The following is a 21,342-nucleotide window of genomic DNA, read 5'->3' on the forward strand; positions in this document are numbered from 1 at the left end:
CCGTGATAACTACGTTGCCCGCCATCAAAGACGCTTCGATACGGGCAACGCATGAACAACGTGGAGCTTGTGCTTGCCTAGATCGCAAGATGCGATCTAGGCAGCATGTCGCTACCCGATTGAAACCCTCGAGACGAAGGAGTTGGCGATGCGCCGAGATTGGTTTGTTTTGGGGTGAACGTTGTGTTGTTGTTTATTCCATAAACCCTAGATACATATTTATAGTCCAGCGGACTTTCTACCGTGGGAATATCCCACCGTGCACGATACAAACTCTAACTTTTGATCTAAAATATAATCTACTATAATTAAAGATACACGGGCAAACCAGCCCAAATTCTTCGTGCAAAGCCGTTTCGAAATCTTCCACGTGTAGTCTTCCAAGCCCATCTCTCTTACGGCCCACCTCCGGATTTGTCCAAAATCTGGTGATAACGAGCGCCACCTCGTGGCCCCACTTCGTATCTCCTCCGGTCTTCCGGAAGCTTCGTGTGAAAATAGGACCACGGGCGTTGATTTCGTCCAATTCCGAGAATATTTCCTTACTAGGATTTACGAAACCAAAAACAGCGAGAAAACGAGAACCGGCACTTCGGCATCTCGTCAATAGGTTAGTTCCAGAAAACGCATAATAATGACATAAAGTATGCATAAAACATGTAGATATCATCAATAATGTGGCATGGAACATAAGAAATTATCGATACGTCGGAGACGTATCAGCATCCCAAGCTTAGTTTCTGCTCGTCCCGAGCAGGTAAACGATAACAAAGATAATTTCTGGAGTGACATGCCATCATAACCTTGATCATACTATTGGAAGCATATGTAATGAATGCAGCGATCAAAACAATGGTAACGACATGAGTAAACAACTGAATCATAAAGCAAAGACTTTTCATGAATAGTACTTTCAAGACAAGCATCAATAAGTCTTGCATAAGAGTTAACTCATAAAGCAATAAATTCATAGTAAAGGTATTGAAGCAACACAAAGGAAGATTAAGTTTCAGCGGTTGCTTTCAACTTATAACATGTATATCTCATGGATAGTTGTCAATGCAAAGTAATATAACAAGTGCAATATGCAAGTATGTAGGAATCAATGCACAGTTCACACAAGTGTTTGCTTATTGAGGTGGAGAGAGATAGGTGAACTGACTCAACATAAAAGTAAAAGAAAGGCCCTTCGCGAGAGGAAGCATTGATTGCTATATTTGTGCTAGAGCTTTGGTTTTGAAAACAAGAAACAATTTTGTCAACGGTAGTAATAAAGCATATGTGTTATGTAAATTATATCTTACAAGTTGCAAGCCTCATGCATAGTATACTAATAGTGCCCGCACCTTGTCCTAATTAGCTTGGATTACTGGGATTATCATCGCAATACACATGTTTTAACCAAGTGTCACAAAGGGGTACCTCTATGCCGCCTGTACAAAGGTCTAAGGAGAAAGCTCGCATTTGGATTTCTCGCTTTTGATTATTCTCAACTTAGACATCCATACCGGGACAACATAGACAACAGATAATGGACCCCTCTTTAATGCATAAGCATTTAGCAACTATTAATGTTCTCATATGAGATTGAGGATGTATGTCCAAAACTGAAACTTCCACCATGATTCATGGCTTTAGTTAGCGGCCCAATGTTCTTCTATAACATTATGCATGCTCTAACCATTAAATGAGTGGTAAATCTCCCTTACTTCAGACAAGACGAACATGCATAGCAACTCACATGATATTCAACAAAGTGTTTATGGCGTCCCCAGAAACATGGTTATCGCACAACAAGCAACTTAATAAGAGATAAAGTGCATAAGTACATATTCAATACCACAATAGTTTTTAGGCTATTTGTCCCATGAGCTATATATTGTAAAGATAAAGAATAGAAATTTAAAGGTAGCACTCAAGCAATTTACTTTGGAATGGCGGAGAAATACCATGTAGTAGGTAGATACGGTGGACACAAATGGCATAGTGTTTGGCTCAAAGATTTGGATGCACGAGAAGTATTACCTATCAATACAAGGCTAGGCTAGCAAGGTTATTTGAAACAAACACAAGGATGAACCGGTGCAGCAAAACTCACATAAAAGACATATTGTAAACATTATAAGACTATATACTGTTTTCCTTGTTGTTCAAACTCTTTACTAGAAATTATCTAGACCTTAGAGAGACCAATTATGCAAACCAAATTTTAGCAAGCTCTATGTATTTCTTCATTAATAGGTGCAAAGTATATGATGCAAGAGCTTAAACATGAGCACAACAATTGCCAAGTATCACATTATCCAAGACATTATAACATTTACCACATGCATCATTTTCTGTTTCCAACCATATAACAATTAACGAAGCAGTTTCAACTTTCGCCATGAACATTAAAAGCTAAGAACACATGTGTTCATATGAACCAGCAGAGCGTGTCTCTCTCCCACACAAGCATTTATTCAAACAAAAACAAAAACAAACAGACGCTCCAAATAAAGTACATAAGGTGTGACCGAATAAAAATATAGTTTCAAGAGAAGGAAACCTGATAATTTGTCGATGAAGAAGGGGATGCCTTGGGCATCCCCAAGCTTAGATGCTTGATTTTTCTTGAAATATGCAGGGATGAACCATGGGGGCATCCCCAAGCTTAGACTCTTCACTCTTCTTGATCATAGTATATCATCCTCCTCTCTTGACCCTTGAAAACTTCCTCCACACCAAACTCAAAACAAACTCATTAGAGGGTTAGTGCATAATCAAAAACTCACATGTTCAGAGGTGACACAATCATTCTTAACACTTCTGGACATTGCTCAAAGCTACTGGAAGGTAATGGAACAAAGAAATCCACCCAACACAGCGAAATAAAGCAATGCGAAATAAAAGGCAGAATCTGTTAAAACAGAACAGTCCGTAAAGACGAATTTTAAAGAGGCACCAGACTTGCTCAAATGAAAATGCTCAAATTGAATGAAAGTTGCGTACATATCTGAGGATCACTCACGTAAATTGGCATAATTTTCTGAGTTGCCTAGAGAGAATTAGTCCCAGATTCGTGACAGCAAAGAAATCTGTTTCTGCGCAGTAATCCAAATCTAGTATGAACCTTACTATCAAAGAATTTACTTGGCACAACAATGCAACAAAACTAAGATAAGGAGAGGTTGCTACAGTAGTAACAACTTCCAAGACACAAATACAAAATAAAAGTACTGTAACAAAATAAACATATGGGTTATCTCCCAAGAAGTTCTTTCTTTATAGCCATTAAGATGAGCTCAGCAGTTTTAATGATGCACTCGCAAGAAATAGTAGTTGAAGCAAAAGAAAGCATCAAAAGGAAAATTCAAAGAAAATTTAAGCCTAACATGCTTCCTATGCATAGGAATCTTGTAAATAAACAAATTCATGAAGCATGATGCAACAAGCATAGAAAGATAAAACAAGTGCAGCTTCAAGATTTTCAGCATATAGAGAGGTGTTTTAGTAACATGAAAATTTCTACAACAATATTTTCCTCTCTCATAATAACTTTCAGTAGCATCATGAACAAACTCAACAATATAAGTATCACATAAAGCATTCTTATTCACATGCATAAAAGTATCATTACTCTCCACATAAGCATAATCAATTTTATTAGTTGTAGTGGGAGCAAATTCAACAAAGTAGCTATCATTATTATTCTCATCATCAAATATAGGAGGCATATTGTAATCATAATCAAATTTATCCTCCATAACAAGCGGTACTAAAAGACCAATATCATTATAATCATCATAAATAGGAGGCAAAGTATCGTCAAAGTAAATTTTCTCCTCAATGCTTGGGGGACTAAAAATATCATGCTCATCAAAGCCAGCTTCCCCAAGCTTAGAATTTTCCATATCATTAGCAACAATGGTGTTCAAAGCGTTCATACTAATATTACTACCGAGCATGCAAATAAGGTTCCATAGGTTTTTTAATTTTCGCATCAAACCATCCATGTCTTAAATCAGGAAATAGAATAAGAAGCTCATTGTTGTCCATTATGCCTAACTAGTGTAAACAAGAAACAAAAAGATGCAATTGCAGGATCTAAAGGAAATAGCTTCGAGCACACACACAACGCAACAGAAAAGTACTTTACACCGAGGCTCGGAGTATGAGAGCCTTTTACCTTTCCTCCCCGGCAACGGCGCCAGAAAATAGCTTGATGTCTACGGGTGCTTCTATTCTTGTAGACAGTGTTGGGCCTCCAAGAGCAGAGGTTTGTAGAACAGCAGCAAGTTTCCCTTAAGTGGATCACCCAAGGTTTATCGAACTCAGGGAGGAAGAGGTCAAAGATATCCCTCTCATGCAACCCTGCAACCACAAAGCAAGAAGTCTCCTGTGTCCCCAACACACCTAATAGGTGCACTAGTTCGGCGAAGAGATAGTGAAATACAAGTGGTATGAATGAATATGAGCAGTAGTAACGGCGCCAGAAAAGTGCTTGCTGGCGTGCGATTGATGGTAGTAATATTGCGGGAAGTATAGATGCGATAAAACAGTAAACAAGCAGCGATAGCGATATTTAGGAACAAGGCCTAGGGATAATACTTTCACTAGTGGACACTCTCAACATTGATCACATAACAGAATAAATAGATAGATGCTAGACTCTACACCCTCTTGTTGGATGATGAACACCACTAACTGTGTAGGATTACATGAACCCTCAATGCCGGAGTTAACAAGCTCCACAATATTCAATGTTCATGTTTAAATAACCATAGAGTGCATGATATTCAACTCTCAACATAACCAAACCAAGTACTAACATAGCATGCACACTATCACCTTAACACTACGAAAGGAGGAATAGATCACATCAATACTATCATAGCAATAGTTAACTTCATAATCTACAAGAGATCACAATCATAGCCTACGCCAAGTACTACACGATGCACACACTATCACCATTACACCGTGCAGGAGGAATAAACTACTTTAATAATATCACTAGAGTAGCACACAGATAAATTGTGATACAAAACACATTGCAATCATAAAGGGATATAAATAAGCACTTCACCATGCCATTCATAACAGTAAATAAGTATTCTGTGAAATATAGCCTAAGAGACCCACACGGTGCACACACTGTCACATTTACACACGTGGGACAAGGAGTCTCCGGAGATCACATAAATAAAACCCACTTGACTAGCATAATGACATCTAGATTACAAGCATCATCATATGAATCTCAATCATGTAGGGCAGCTCATGAGATTATTGTATTGAAGTACATAGGAGAGAGATGAACCACATAGCTACCGGTACAGCCCCGAGCCTCGATGGAGAACTACTCCCTCCTCATGGGAGACAGCAGGCGTTGATGAAGATGGCGGTGGTGTCGATGGAGGAGCCTTCCGGGGGCACTTCCCCGTCCCGGTGGCGTGCCGGAACAGAGACTCCTGTCCCCCAGATCTTTGCTTCACGATGGCGGCGGCTCTGGAAGGTTTTCTCTGGTTTCGTCGAACGTGGTAGGGTTTTCGCGACGGAGGCTTTAAGTAGGCGGAAGGGCAAGGTCGGTGGAGTCACGAGGGACCCACACAACAGGGCGGCGCGGGCCCTAGCCCGGCCGCGCCGCCTTAGTGTGGCGCCACCTCATGGCCCCACTTCGTATCTCCTCCGGTCTTACGGAAGCTTCGTGTGAAAATAGGACCCCGGGCGTTGATTTCGTCCAATTCCGAGAATATTTCCTTACTAGGATTTCGAAACCAAAAACAGCGAGAAAACGAGAGCGGCACTTCGACATCTCGTCAATAGGTTAGTTCCGGAAAACGCATAATAATGACAGAAAGTATGCATAAAACATGTAGATATCATCAATAATGTGGCATGGAACATAAGAAATTATCCATACGTCGGAGACGTATCATGGTGCGAGTGGAGCTGTGGGCGAAGGAGCAACGCGGTCGCTGGACTTTTAAGGGCGGCCGCGCACGGGATACGATGCCATTGAAGGCGGCGCAGAAGCCCAGCCGCTGCCCGCCAGTGCACGCGCAGAACAGGAAGCTGCGGCATTCATGGCGGCGCAGACGCGGAAGCGATGGCCGCGGAAGCGATGCCCTCCATGCAGGCTCGCTGCCAGGCGGGCCCGGTGGAGACCGCAGCGGACACTTTGCGCGTCCGCGCAGCGTCCGCCGAGACGCAAACCTGCCGCATATTTGGGCCAGGTTTGCGTCTCCGTGGACGGCCCGGTCACTTTGCGTCGTGCCGCTGGAGAGGGTGCCAGACGCATTTACGACCAAAGCGGGCGTCGCGCCGCTGGAGATGCCCGGGCATCTCCAGCGGCGCGACGTATCTCGGACGTCCAAACGGACGCGTCGTGTTCGTTTGCGTCGGGCCAAATGGTCGAAAGTATCCGGCTGTCCGCTTGCGTCGGGGGTGGCTCCAGCGGCACGATGCATAAATTTTTTTTTCATTCATACGCCATAATTTACATGATAATAAAAAGGACATAAAAAATCCAGAAAGGGGTGCTAAAATAGGCGCTGTCTACTGTCGTCGTCGCTGACGAGGTCAACCAGCTGCGGCGTCGGCCATTGAAGCTCGTACGCCGGCAGTGGAGGAGGTACCGCCGCACGGGCAGGAGGCTGTGGCCAGGGATCCCACGCTGGAGCAGCAGGCGGAGCGCGGACGTTGGAACGCGTCGGCGTGGCCGGAGGAGTCGCCGGCCTCCCCTGCGCGAGCGCTGACTCGCGGAGCTGGATTGCGAGCTCGTTGAGCTCGTCCTGCTCGCTGTTGGCGAGTGTCATGGCAATGGCCTCCTCCTCTGAAATGTCCGGCGGCTGGTTCGCCGGATCCCACGCCGGTCCGCCGTCGTCGTGGTCGACTGCGGCATGGTCACGTCGCCGTCCTCGTCCTCGTCGCCGTCCTCGTCCGCGTCCTCGTGGTCGTTCTCTTCTTCTTCGGCGGCGGCGATCTCGCGCTCGAAGTAGTCTACGTCGGCGAGGTAGGCAGCGCGGCGCCGCGCGTCGAACTCCCACGCCCCGAAGGAAATCCAGTTGTAGGAGTTTAGCGCGTACGCCGGATCCTCCCGCAGATCCGGCGGCAACACCGCGCGGCGGCGCCGCACCTCGTCGCGCCGCTCTTGGCCTGAGCGCGGCACGAGGGGACCGGCACGCGCCGCGAGTTCAGGTACCGGCCCCCTCCCGGCAAGTTCGCGTCCGGCCATGGTACCGGCCGGTTTTCCTCCCATAGCTTCCGAGCGAGGTCAACGCGGACGTACCGGCCGACCCGTGCTTTCTTGCCGGAACGCGAGCCGCTAGCCTCCTGGTCGTTCTTCGTCTTCCGGAACGGCCAACATTTCTTCCCCATGGCATCCACGTGGTGGCTACTGTGGGATTTTGCCAATGGTTCTGGTCGGGGAAATGGGCGCCCGGCAGCGTCCCTTTAAGAGGCCATCTCGCCTTCAATGGCCTGCCAGTGCAACGCCTACTAGCTGCGCACGCTCGCGGAAGCCAAGGCACGCGGTCCCTGCAAAGGCTGCAGCGCGCCGCCCAGAAGTAATACCGTGGAAGACGAAGCAGTTGTGCCGCTGCCAGGCGGGCCCAGTGGGGAAGCGAGCGGACACTTTGCGCGTCCGCCGAGCGTCCGCGGAGACGCAAACCTGACGCATATTTGGGTCAGGTTTGCGTCTCCGCGCCGCTGGAGATGCCCTAAGGATGGTAAACGTCGCGTCGCTCAGCGTCCGTTTGCCAGATGCATCTCAAACCGCGCGACCCAAACCGCGCCCGCGCGTCCGTTTGGGTCGAGCCGGACAAAAACGCGACCCTGCGCGGGGACGCACCGCAAAAGCGGATGGACGCGGCGTCTGGAACGACGCAAACCCGGCCCAAAATCTGGGCTAGGTTTGTGTGGCCGCGGATGGCACACGCCGTCCGCTCGCGTCCGGGCGCTGGTCGCCTCGTCTCCCTGGGGCCCACCTGTCGGTGACCAGGGAGTCTATTTAATGGGGACTGGAGGGGATCTGGCCCTCCACTCCAGTCCCCACTCCACTCCCCGCAGCGAAACCGCCGCCATGGCCAAGCGACGGTTCGCTTCCGCCAACGATGACGAGGCGAGCAGCAGCCGCCATCGCCCGCCGACGCTGCGGGCTGCGGGAAGAAACCGAGCTGGCCTCCACATCGGAGAGGCCGCCCGCGGCGGTGCGGCGTTGCCGCAACCGCCGCCTCTCCTGGTCGAGCCGAAGCCCGAGTCCTCGGAGGAGGACCCGGACCTCCGCGCCACGCTGATGATCTCGGCGGCGGAGGAGGAGGCGAAATGGCCGCACCTCCATGCGGCCAGTCGCACCTCCGAGATGGAGGAGGCGGCCCGGCGGGAGGTCGAGGAGGCGGAGGGCTGGGAGCTCTACGCCCAGGCCCGCCGGGCGCGACGGGAGGAGGAGGAGGCGGCGCGGCGGGAGGAGGCCGGGCGCCGCGCCGACGAGGAGCGCCGCGGGGAGCGGCGGCGGCGCCGGGAGGCCGGGCGCCACGCCCGGCGGAGAGAGGCAGCAGCGCCTCAGGGAGGAGGCGCTGCTCCGTGCGCCGCCGCAGCCTCGGGTGGCTCCGGAACCCCACTCGCCGTGGGAGGAAGCCCTGTGGTCTCCGTGGCCGGAGTCCCCGACGCAGTCGAGCCCAACAGCGCCTCGCCGCCCGGGGACGTCGTCCACGACAATGACGTCACCGACGACGCCCACAGGGGCTAGGCGGCGCACCGGCGGCCACCGCGCCGCCGACCAAACCCTAATAGAGGGTTTTTAGTTTAAATTTAAAAGCCCATATAGGGGCTTCTTTTGTTAGTTATTTGCCCAAAATAGGGCTATGTACAAATTTTGCCCAAAATAGGGCATATGTTCAATGAAATTTTGTTTAAATTTACCTTTTTTTTGTTTTCGTGTTTCTCCGGTTATGCGATGCGTCCGCGCGTTGGGCGCAGCGCGCGACTCAAACGGACACGCGGACGCATGCCGCTGTCCGCTCGGCCACCCAAACGGCCAAATCAGACGCCCAGGGCGGCGCTGGAGATGCCGCTCAGCTCGTGTGCGGGCAGCGGGCGTTTGCGTTCGTGCCCATCGTGTGTGTCGTGTCAACACTGCTGCGCATCGACACGTCCCGCGAGACGACGGAAACGCCATTCAGCCTCTGAAAATAATAAAATAGACAAGGCGTTAGGTGAACGAGCGTCCTCTTGTCAGGAATCAAGGGGGCCAAAGTCGGACGGGAGGATGGATGGTTTTGGCCGCATCTCCACTCGCGCACGGGACGGGACGGGAGCCGCGTGCTGGATCATGGCTACGACCGCCATCTCGGGCGCATGGCAGGTGGTCGATGGCATACTATTCAGTTTGGCTATTTTCTCTAGCAAAACTGTTTTCTTTTTGTCACGTGTTACGTGTGGTTATATGTTGGAACTGAATTTTGTAATATACGCACAAGGTACAGCATAGCTCATGCTCATGATTTATTTCGCATTTCTTTTCAAAACTCGAAACTGCCACGCCCGAGCTGCGGATTATTCGCATTGAACACATCGTGACGCACGGCTCACACAATGATTTAGGAAACCTTGGTATACGTACGGTACGGAGGAATGGTGCAACCGTGAGGCGGGTGCAATGATCAGCGTGGGCGGCGTACGAGCGAGTGACGGGCAGGGAAGGACAAAGAGCGGGTCTCGTTTTTACCCGAAGAAGGAAGCAATTACGAGCCGCGTAGGGCCACATCCAGTGTCGGACGTACATACTCTACGTGCAGCGGAGGTGACGGGTGATCGTGACGAATCCAAAGTCAAGTCAGATCGCCCATTCATCTCACCTCACGGCAAGCTGCTGCAGTCCGCAGGCAGCAGCAATAAATTTGGAGCGGGGCAGGTGACGGCACGGGCGCTACGCATGCGGTTCCAGAAGCGCGCGGAGAGCGAGGCGGCGCGTGACGATGCGGAGTGGGGAGAACAGCGCGAGAGGACAAGCAGATTGACATAGAGTTGGGCAGGGCGCACGCAGGCACTAGCCGGAGTCAAATCTCGGGGCGTGAGATCACCGTCAAACGGTGACATATCAAGTCTCCCGCACCAGGCCATCTCCAGCCACTTAGACTACCCACAATAGGAGTATCATAGGTAGCATCATGCATTGCATGCATACAAAATGCTGATGTGGCAGTGCAATTAAGGATGAGAGAGAGGGTACTAGTATCATAGGTAGATACTGTATCATAGCATATATTACTAAAAAAAGTAATAACAAATAAATCTTGTATATATATTTGCATTGAGATTCTACAAAATAATTAGTATATGGAGACTATGATACTAGTATATGATACCGTGCATTGTGGAGATAGTAACATGTAGTAGTATCATACACATGATACTTTATATGATACTATGCATTGTGACTAATCTTAGACTGCTCATAGTGAGAGTAACATAGCTAGTAACATCACACATCTCAAAACATTTTGGTGACATGGCATGCAAATAAATGAAGAAAAAGAGTGAGGTGGTAACTAGCTATGTTAGGCTGCTCATAGTGGGGAGTAACTTAGACTAGTAACATGCATATGTTACTAGTCCATGTTACTACCTTTATAGTGGGTAGTAACATCAAGATAGTGTCATAGTTGCACGTATTAATTAGCTTATAGACTCATTGTGCCTTGAAAAGTGTGATGTTACAGTAACTAGCTATGTTACTCCATCCCCCTCTCTTCTCATTAACTCATTGCCACATCAGCATTTTTTCTTGAAAAGTGTGATGTTACTAGCTATGTTACTCCCACTATGAGCAGTCTTACCATAACATCACACACCCCAAGACAAGATGAGTCTACAACATAATAAATGACACAATGCATGACACCACATATAAGTTACTACCTACTATGAAGGTAGTAACCTAGACTAGTAACATGACATATGTTACTAGTCTAAGTTACTCCTCACTATGAGCAGCCTTACTCATTTAGGACACTAATAACTGCATCTGTTTCTGTCTAGTATTTAGATCGAATCGTAAATACACACTATGCACGTTAGTTTGGGTCGAGCTGTCCAGCGATCCGACCAAAAAAAATTTTTTGCCACGGTCAATAATGGGTGATGGCTACGATGACAGAACTAAAGGAGAAGTTAACCGGTTTGTCGAATTCACTCAACGAATGGGGAAGAAATACTTTTGGCAGTGTCAAGAAGGAGATACGGGAGCTCGAGCACAGATTGTGAGTGATGCAATCAGCTAGGGACAGGCAGGGGCCCTCGGAGGAGTCTTTGGTGGTTGGCAGACTGTCCGCTCTCTACCAGCGTGAGGAGACAATGTGGAGGCAGAGGTCTCGAGTCCAATGGCTAGCAGAGGGAGACAAGAATACTCGTTTTTTTTTTTTTGGACCTGGAATACTCGTTTTTTCCACCTTAGAGCTTCCCAACGCAAGAGGAGAGATCGTATAGCTAGGCTTAAGGCCCTGTTTGTTTGGGCTTCTGCTTCTACTTTTACTGCTTTTGGACCCCCAAAAGCGGAAGCTCAAACAAACAACCAACTTCGCTAAAACCGATTGTAAAAGCGCTTTAGGAAATTGCACTACCCGCGGGGAAGCAGCCCCGGAGGTGCTTTTGTCTGCTTCCCGGGCTTCCGAAATACGGTAAACGATTGTACCCTCATGACCTCGGATGAATTACGAAGAAACTACCACCGAACGGACCACACAGCCCCCAGCCCGACACCCCGCCTCCCCGCCTCCCCGAGCTCTTCTCTCCTCCCGCTCCCTTTCCCGACGCCAGCGCCGTCGTCCCCTTCTCGCGCCATCCCTGTCCACATCGGTGAGGAGAGCAGGTCGGCCTCGTCGCCTCGCCAGACCTCTAGCCTAGCGCCCTCGATTCCCGTCGTTCTCGAGCTCGGCCCGTCCTGCTCGATCTCCGGCGACGCGCTGCAGCAGCCCGCTCTCCGCCCGAATCAACCGGACGCACTAATGGCGTGCTCGGGAACCCCTGCACCAAGCACCTGCAACGGCTGAATCAAGCCTTCCCCTTTTTCTTTCTATTTGCATCTTCGATTTGTGTATGTACAGATCTGTTTCGATTTGAAGGTGTAGTGCTGTTTCGATTTGTAGGTGCACTGTTGTTAATTTGATTTGTGTATGGACAGAAACGCAGTCTTGTGAGACAGATCTGTTTCGATTTGTGTATGAACAGAATATGCCAAAATTATTTCTTTATTAGTATTTTAGGAAAAAATGATAAATTGAGGTAATTCAGTTATTAAACATGGTAATTATGTAATAAAACAGTCAAAAAGAGATAATTCATTTCAAATCAGCATTTATACAACATCTTCAGCACTCATGGGCATTTCAGACATTTTACTCCTAAAACCAACAACAGCAGTCACAAAAAGTTGTGCTGCCAAACAACAAATTTCTGCTTCCAACAGCAGCAGCCACAGCTGATTTTTCACAGTCCAACAGCTACAGCTGCTTCTCAGAATCTGCAGCCCAAACAAACAGACCCTAAGAAGCCAGATGGGTCCTTCATGGAGGATGACGGTGAGATGGCGCAGCTAACGGGTGAATTTTATGAGGATCTTTATCGGTCTAAAGATGTGTCAAACATGGAGGAGGTGATTGACGTGATTCCTCACAAAGTCACGGCTCAAATGAATGATAACCTACTGAAGCCTATCAAGGGAGAGGAGGTGAAATCCCCCTTTTCCAAATGTTTCCGACAAAGACACCAGGACCGGCTAGAGACGCCCTCCCAGAGAGCTAATTGCGTCGGAGGTACAAGAACTTGCAACCTAGGTGCATTTTGGTACAACAAGTTGTAATATGTGGTTAGGTGGTAAAAGAACTTGTGATGCAGGAGCAAATTCATACAAAATCATTGTGGGGCTGCCATGTGGCGTTGCCATTTTAGCAAGACACCCCTTCATGATTTTCTATGACAACCGTGAGCCCCGCTTGTTTTTCCGAATCCTGCCACCGGTGCTCCTACCGTGTACGCCTAAGGGCATGTACATTAGTTCCGTCGCTGGGTGTCTGTATAATCTGTACACGTCACCTATAGATAGACTACTAGACAACGTATACAATAGGGGGTCTTTTTGACTGTCTATAACCACCCGAATTTCATGGGGGACATGTTCCTGACGAACAAGATCCAACCGACGCGACGAACCATACAATGGGAAGGAGTCCGTCTGTAGGCAGCGATATTTGTGGCTGCAGATCGACTGTAATCTTACCGACGGCCCACCCCATTTTTAGCTTTCTCTCTCTCCCACATCATCTAATTTCTTCCGTGGTCAATATTACAGACTGCTGACTAGATAGCACTGTACATGCCCTAACTGCTCCGGTTGCCTCTCTTTTGTAACGAATCTTCATTGGAAATGAATGAAAAATCTGATACTACCTCCGCAGATACATGTATATCTAAATAAAATTGAGTCAATTAATCAAAAGCAGAGGGAATAGTTTTATACATGTTTTCGTGGGTTTCACAAATTTGCAGACCGGTCATTTTACGTTGGGCCTCTGAGCTCTCTTCTTACCCATTTCCTGTGCATATGAACCAACACAAACACTTTCGTTCTGTTTATTCATGTTGATCCGCTAGAGATGCCCTCGCCCAGAGTTTTGCTGCATGTTAAGTGGGGGACTCGAGTACTGTCAGTAGTCGACTACTGACAAGTGACGACTTGGGAGGTCTACTGTCATACCCTGCATGGCCGTACCGCCGTAGCATATAACACTAGTCAGTGTGGTCACATAGTCAGTATTCAGTAGGGGTAAGACAAAATTTGCAATCCAATCACGCCTCGCTGCAGTTGCTGTTCCGCTCGGTCGTCTTCTCCACGGACCCGGCTGCCCCAACTGCCCCACCAGCAGCACAGCTGAACTCGAAAGGAAAATAAAAACAGTACAGTTGTAGTTGTAATCGGTCGAGTACTCAACGCTAGAAGGCTAAAAAGGTAATTTAGCTGGGTATGGCACATGAAAATGCTGCTCGATCGTACCAATTATATCTCCCTTTTGCGATGGCCTCTCTTCACAAGCTGGACTAGAAATGGAGTAAACAAGTTGATGGAGGGAAAATCGGCCGGCGGGACCTCAGCTTTCGAGCGTATGCGCCGCAATGATTTAGCCCGGATCCTAGACAGCGACAATTCAGCTGCACAGATGCAAAGAGCCTTTCCCGCTAGGCAACGCAACAAAAGCCACGCTCACTTTGCTGTGCGGCCAGGTCTTTTTCGAGTATTTCCCAGCAGTGCGCCAACCGCCAAGAGCAAAGCAGATCATGCCAAGACTGGGCAAAGAACCGACAGTTCACTTCACACTGCCCAGTTCCATCGGCCAAAAGAGATGGAGTAGAGCTGAGAGTGCCATGATCAGCTATCCCAGGCTCATCAACCGTTTTGACAACCACAAAAAAACTGAGACAGAATGCTTTTCGATAAAAAACTGAGACAGAATGCTAATACTAGGACACTAGATAGTATATAAGACTGTACTGTTAAATGGATTTGGTTGGTCAATGAATACCATCCCGAGATGATGGAATAATATACTAACACTGAGAGCAGAATCAGCTAATATATGTATAAATACGAATGGTAAAGCAAAATGCCATCATCTACATGAGCAGTTAATGGAAGAATCGCATGAATAACCCCCTATCCAATCAACCCTATGGGCAGCACCTCCCCTTTCTATGAACTTTGTACAACCTGTTCCCCTTAGATCCTCGAACCCATCTCCCGAGCAATGAAACGGATAAGAAGCACCGCCTTGAGTTCTCAGATCGAAATGGTATTACGGCCCAAAGGAGGCGCAAGTCCTGAGCCAAGAAGAAAATCAACATGTACATCAAAGTCAGAACGAGTGTATCTCATGTGAAAGAAGAATCCGCGACAATATTTTGCCTCAAGACTGAAGCATATCAATCTTCATAGTGAAGGCGGAAAATGCACAGGAAAGACTGAACTATATACGTTGATTCTCGATACCTTATGGGTAAACTTTTCACTACATTAAAGTGAAGTACTACATGCGGAACATAGATGGCTATAAGATTTAGCCCCATGTTTTCTGTACCAATGTCTCCATCTAATTCCCAAGCCAAAAAGCTATTTTGTAATGCCATAGTTGACACAATAAACTAAATGTCTAACATGTGTTAGTCATGCACCGCTACATTAATATTTTGTTTTTCTAATAGTACCGGCAACATCTCCTATAATCATCATGTATGCCGTGCTACTATTCATGTAATGAGCATCACGTAGAATATCGAAACAAAGAAAAGTAGGTCACCTCAAGACAATATGACCAGCCCAAGATATATCGACGCGCAGAGGAAAATAAATGAGATGAAGCCCCTGAAAAAGAGAATATCAATTGTTAACAAAAACAAAAGCTTTAAGAGTCTGTATTAACTTCATACAACGTCATCAAAATAAGGAAAAGGCTGAAATGCAGAGCATATACCATATAACACCCCATCCAACGCCATTGCAGGGGCAAGGGCAGATTTCAGCAAATTTCTCAGCGTCACTTGAGTTAACTCTTCGGGATATAGTGTCATCATAAATATCTAAATAATTTAACAACATTTAACTTAGAAATACAGTGTGCAACAACTATGATTCTAACATAAAATTATAAGCAAAAAGTTGTTTACTTACCGTAAACTGAAAATAAGCTATTCATAACACCTGTGACATATAAGCAAGCATTAGAATGTATTTACAACAATAATTTTATGTCCAAGAAACTCAGGGTGCAAAAGAAACAAGAATATAATTAGTGGGGGTCTAAGGTCTCACCTATGAACAGAATCACATACTTCAGAGCATGGACAGTTGTAAACTCTTGTATAACCCAAACAACAGCAATGAATATGATGAAACCTGGAAAGTTATAATGTAAGTAGTATGCAGGAGAGTAAAGTTCTATATGAAGTTGGTGTCATATTTGTGTATACCAATGCAAAGCCAGCGTAGAAACCACTGCATAATCACACAAGAGATGGCAATACTTTAGAAAATTATCACAGTTACAGAGTGAAACAATCAGAAAAAAAAAACGAAGAATCAAAAGTTGCAACAATAAATTAGCAAACTTACATTTTTGGCAACAAAAAGAACAATAACTAATGCAAGTATGAAGCAGCCTGATGCAATTCTTGTAGCAAGGAGATTTGTGGATGAGAGTATGAACACCATTCCCCAAAATGAGGAACCCAGATCTGCAATTGGAAGAAAACAGTGGCATTAACATTATACCAAATTGTAACAACAAACACAAGTGGGACATGGCCAACAAATCTTGGCACGGAAGTCTAGAACTCAAAAGAAAGATGAATTTGAGTATAATAAATTATTGAAGTATTCAAATGTCATAAGAACCTAGATCTTTTTAGTAAAATTGCGCATAAGTTCGCCAAGAGAGATTTAATCATTTATGTCCTCTAAAAGGTTCCACAAAATAAGCCTCTTGGATCTCATGTGTCAATCAGGGAGGAGTTTCAGTGACAAAGGATGTGCTTGCCAATGCGGTGGATAGTAATTTGGCTTTTGCAGCCAGTGTTTTCTATTTTATCATTTGGCTAGCCAGCTTTTCGCTATTTTCCTACAGTATAGTATAAAGTAAGTTCAGCAGCCACAAACTAAGCCAAGGAACCCGTAATTTTCTCTTTTTGTTTGTGTTCATGCTGAGACTTGTATAAGGCAGGGGGAGGGGACGGAAAATTGCTTTACATCCGGCAGGCAAGATTATCCAATAGATGCCACCACGAGTTTGTGTAACGCCACCCTCATTAGCATGGACCTGCATACCCTCAACCTGCAAAGCAAATTACATTAAGATATAGTATCAATATGCGAATTTTTGTTTCACGGACAAAATTTTGAGGCAGCATGGCTAAGTAATAAAATATTGCAATCCAAATATAGCAAGAGACTAGGTATTTCTAAAAGGCAGACCTGAATTTCAAAATTAAAAGACAGACCTATAACGGCTTCAGAAGATGCCTTTTAAATGTTATAAAATCAGTAATCATCATTTGTATCTTAACTATGGGGTTGTCCAAACATAGAATCAACACTCCCAGACAACAAATAAATGTTAGGTCAACCAACTGTTTAGCATGGGGAAAAGAGGAAAGAAACAAAGACAAACAGATACGTGGCACGTTATAAATCATGCAATAATAACCAGAAAAATGCCATCATTTGTTCTATCCCAATGGCGATTCAACTCCGATAACTACTGAACAGAACTTACGATTCTGCCCATGCCGGCATCAAAATACACTAAACAGGAGTTTCCACGTGCCCATATTTTACACGTAATCCTGCAGTTATCTCTCAAACTGCGTGTGCGGAAAGCAGATGCATGTGATACTTCACATCCTGCGACAACAATCCAAGGAAAGCCGGATTCAACACCCGCTATATACGAGCGAATAATCTGAATGACCAGTCCATTTTAGCAATGTGGCAAAAGAAAATGCCCAAGAGAGCATACATTCTCTAGAAAAATGGGTCTTGAGGTTAGAAGGAGGAGAGAAAAGGGTCAGCAGCCTTTAGGGATTTGATGAAATTAAGTCCCTTTTTTCTAGAAAGCAAACACCAAAATTCCTAAATTTCTACAAAACCTAAATTCTGAAAGCGAAGGATAGAGCTAGATAAGGAGGGCCAGAAGGCACCTTGTGACTGTTCTAACATCAATGATCATCATTCGTGTCATAACTCTGGGGTTGTCCACACAAAGAATCAATGCTCTCCAGCAACAAAAAACTACTCAGCTAAGTGAAGTGTTTAACATGGAATAGAGCAGAAAAAACAAACAGGAAAAAATATCTTGCGCTGTAAAATTCTGCAATAATAATAACAACCAAAAATAGACCATTCTTTGTTAACCCAATGGTGATACACCTCTGATGACCAGTGATCAGAAAACCCAATACTGGCCATGCTAACATTAAATATATACAATTAACATAGACTCTCATGCACCCTCACTTTACCCCTAATCATGCAGTTCTCTCCTTAGCTGCATCTGCAGATGCATGTGATACTTCACATGCTGCGCCAACAATTTAAGCAGATATCGACTCACATGCCTGCTATCTTTGAGCCACTAAGAGAAATACTCCATTCTTTTAGAGAGGGAAAAAGTGGTCGCTGTCTTAGGTGTTTGAGGGAATCCCCTCTTTTAAAAAAGAATGGGAATATCCCTACTACTTTGAATTGAATGATGCGACCAAAGCAAACAGTAGAAAGGCGCTATCGCATAACGCTAGACGGAATCCATCCATGATCCCTACCGGCGTGTTGGTTACCTAGTTGCCTTACCTACCTACCTGGCAACTTTTGGTTGAAACTAGAGGCCCTGCAAGTACAAATTTATGAGCACGAGATGGTCGGAGGAAGTCTGTGCCCACTTGAAGAAGCCTAATCGGATGGATTTGCTTCCCAGATTGCAATGCAAGCTTAAAACGCCGGTGCCCACTCAAATAAATCCTAAATCGGCAGCGAGATAGCAGTAGAAGCAGACCGAAAAGGGGGGAGAGGGGAGGCTTACATCTCCGCATGTGAGCTTGCAGGCGAGCGCGTGGCTGGTCTCGTGGAGGAAGACGGTGATGAGCTTGAAGGGCGTGAGCAGGAACGTCCGCCACAGCTGCAAGGAAGGAGGCGAGGAAACGCCCCAAATCAGGAAGCGCCCACACCACTTGGGCTAATCAGATACAGAGACGGCGGGGGACTCACAGCGAGGATGACGACGGTGGATACCCCGACGGCGGCGATGAAGACGACCTGGTTGTGGCGGCAGCAGCCCTGCAGCTCCCAGTTGATGTTGAGCACCATGGCAGATCTGCGGTGGCCGACGCCGGAGGGGGAGAGGAAGCGAGAAAGGACAGGGGAGCACACGGGGAAAATGGCGAGTGTTCGAATTGGGTGAGTGAAAACGTGCGGGCACGGCACGGAGACCGAGGGCCGGGTCGGAGGAGCGTGTTTGCGCGGTTTGGGCCGAACGCGTTTTGGTTGGTACAGTTGTGGGGGTTGTTCGTGGTGCAGCGAATGGGGTGATGGAAGGATTACCACTGGGTTTTTGTGTGGTGGCCCGCGAAATAATTGTGGCTAACCTAAATTACTCCGGTTAATCCCAGACTCCGGTGCTCCTTGAGGTTGGTGGTGATGAGCTGGACGAAACGATTCGGGTACGACTGGGTCGCCGGCCGTGACTCACTCAGTAGCAACCGTGGTCGGACCTTTCTTCTTGCTTCCGGTTCCTTTCTGCCACATCTCTTCTGAAACTGCAAGTCTCGAAACTGACGAGTAATTGAACACTGCTGCAGCCACCGGTGAAGGGTACCATTTCTCCTCCTGGTGATCAGTGATCAATGCCCGAGGGGTTCCATGTCAGGATTGACGAATCATGGAATCGGTTAGATTGTCCTGTCAACATTATGGCCCCTCGACTGAATAGGGCTTCTCCTCTACTCAGTCCATATGGTGGAGTTATTCAGTTATCGGTTATACATGGACCATACGTCCATGTTGCGTACAGAATGCAGTGCGATGTACGGCTTGGGACGTGGTATTAGAGCAGCTCCACAAGAGATCCCCTTACATTTCTTCAAGATCCCAGAGATCAACAAGTGGCAGGTGGTGGACGCGGTGAACCGCTCTATCTTTTGCCGTGGTTCGACCAAATCGTGTTGCTTCCGCGGAAACCACTGAATTCCCTTCTCCTGCTACTAGTACTACAAGGGAAACGAGCCCTGGGCATCAACGTATCTGCCTAGTGCTTTTTTTCTCCGGGTTGCAAATGCTTCGAGGTTTGTCTTCGCGATGAGAGGAATAATATGTTGGCACATGCCACGTGGGCTTTAGACAGGCAGGACACTCTTCTCCCCAAAAGGGGTGCAGCTTGCCAGTAGTGGTGTAAACGGATCGGATCGAATCAGATTTTGCTCGTACCATATCCTTTACTATATATTTTCCTCGGTTCAGATCGGAGCGGATATTGATCGATTTCGGAATCGAATGCGGATATAGTGAACTGCGGTCGAATCGAAAATGGGGCAAATTCGGACCGGAAACAAATGTAGTCCGATATATGCTCTTATCGGTACATAGTTATAGTTCTTCCGAATCTTGCGAGAGGCTTAAACTTTTAGTTTTGTATAGTTAAGAAAAAAAAACGCACTGCGCTAAAACTCAAGCATTGATAATACAGCTGAACATACTTGCTACATAAATTTGGTAACTTAATACTACTAACCTTGCAAGATTGACCTTGGCTTTTGCCTCAAAAATCGGATTATCCGGTCTAAAACCTTCGGATTAACCTAATTAAATTTTGGATAATCATATCCCAATGCTATTTGCTATACCATATCATATATCCTATACCGTATCTAGAGCACCACTTCAGAATCAGATAACCTTATCCGCCGGATTCTTTAAACCGGATATGGATACTTTAAAATGGATTCGGCGCCGGTTTCAGTGCGGAAATTATTCTATCCGTTTACACCCCTACTCCCTCCGTCCACAAATAAGTGTACCTGCGGGGTTTTCAAGATAAATTATGAGTGGAGTGAAAAGTACATTGGAAACATGCATCTCTCCTCTTTAATTTTTTCACCTCCAATAAGCTAATTGTATGTAAAAAGCAAAAAGAATATGTGCTTAATATTATTGGGTTTGATTTCCGTGCGATGAGAGAGAAGCAATTAAATTGCATTGGTAAGATAGGAGTACACTCTTTTGGACAAAGCTTAGAGGCTAGATGTCCACTTATTTGAGGACGGATGGAGTACTTGCCAGTGCACCTCCTTACGACTACACCTTCCTTGCGACCATCGAGTCGAGTGAATAGCATAAAACCACCACTTCACCACTTTACGTTTGCACGCTAATTGACAGGAAATCTGACAACTAGGGCCCGCTGTAAGTGATGACGTGGACAATTTAAGAAATAAATAAAAAACCCAAAAATCATAAAATGGGGAGGCCACCCCGTGACCAGGCGCCGCCGCCCCAACCTCCGGCGCAAGCTCCGGCCGCAGCACCCGCGCCGCCATACCCGGCCCGCGCCGCCGCCCCTGCAGCGCCCGCGCCACATCCCCAAGCGCCGCCGCCCCTGCAGCGCCCACGCCACATCCCCAAGCGTCGCCGCCGCGCGGCCCGTTCTCACCGACGGGGCCGGGAGGGGACGGGGACGGTCGGGGCTCGGCCGCGCCCGCGCGCCGCCGGCCCCTGCTCCGCTCGCGCGCCGGCCCTGCTCCGCGCGCCGCCGGCCCTGCTCTGCTCGC

The 21,342-nt window shown here is 46.9% G+C and overlaps 1 protein-coding gene across 1 annotated transcript; it reads right to left on the reverse strand.

Annotated features, from left to right (window-relative positions):
- Positions 1–14,497: 14,497 nt before the first annotated feature.
- On the reverse strand, positions 14,498–18,993 carry LOC124698193. The gene is made up of 10 exons (XM_047230710.1): positions 18,788–18,993; positions 18,603–18,698; positions 16,775–16,859; positions 16,142–16,263; positions 16,000–16,024; positions 15,842–15,925; positions 15,701–15,730; positions 15,504–15,609; positions 15,330–15,394; positions 14,498–14,853 (listed from the first exon to the last, which is right to left on the reverse strand). Exons 1-9 carry the CDS (start codon positions 18,884–18,886, stop codon positions 15,331–15,333), a joined length of 711 nt encoding a protein of 236 aa, XP_047086666.1. The 5' UTR covers positions 18,887–18,993; the 3' UTR covers positions 14,498–14,853; position 15,330.
- Positions 18,994–21,342: the final 2,349 nt, after the last annotated feature.

Source organism: Lolium rigidum, chromosome 3 (genome assembly GCF_022539505.1).
Source record: "Lolium rigidum isolate FL_2022 chromosome 3, APGP_CSIRO_Lrig_0.1, whole genome shotgun sequence".
Taxonomy (NCBI): domain Eukaryota; kingdom Viridiplantae; phylum Streptophyta; class Magnoliopsida; order Poales; family Poaceae; genus Lolium; species Lolium rigidum.

What these genes read in the sequence shown, in the direction of transcription:
- LOC124698193 (XM_047230710.1), bottom strand. Translation starts at nt 18,886, where the DNA reads ATGGTGCTCAACATCAACTGGGAGCTGCAGGGCTGCTGCCGCCACAAC. An exon ending in CCACCGTCGTCATCCTCGCT is followed by an intron (nt 18,699 to 18,787) that starts GTGAGTCCCCCG and finishes CCTTCCTTGCAG; the next exon opens with CTGTGGCGGACGTTCCTGCT. An exon ending in TCTACGCTGGCTTTGCATTG is followed by an intron (nt 15,926 to 15,999) that starts GTATACACAAAT and finishes ATAACTTTCCAG; the next exon opens with GTTTCATCATATTCATTGCT.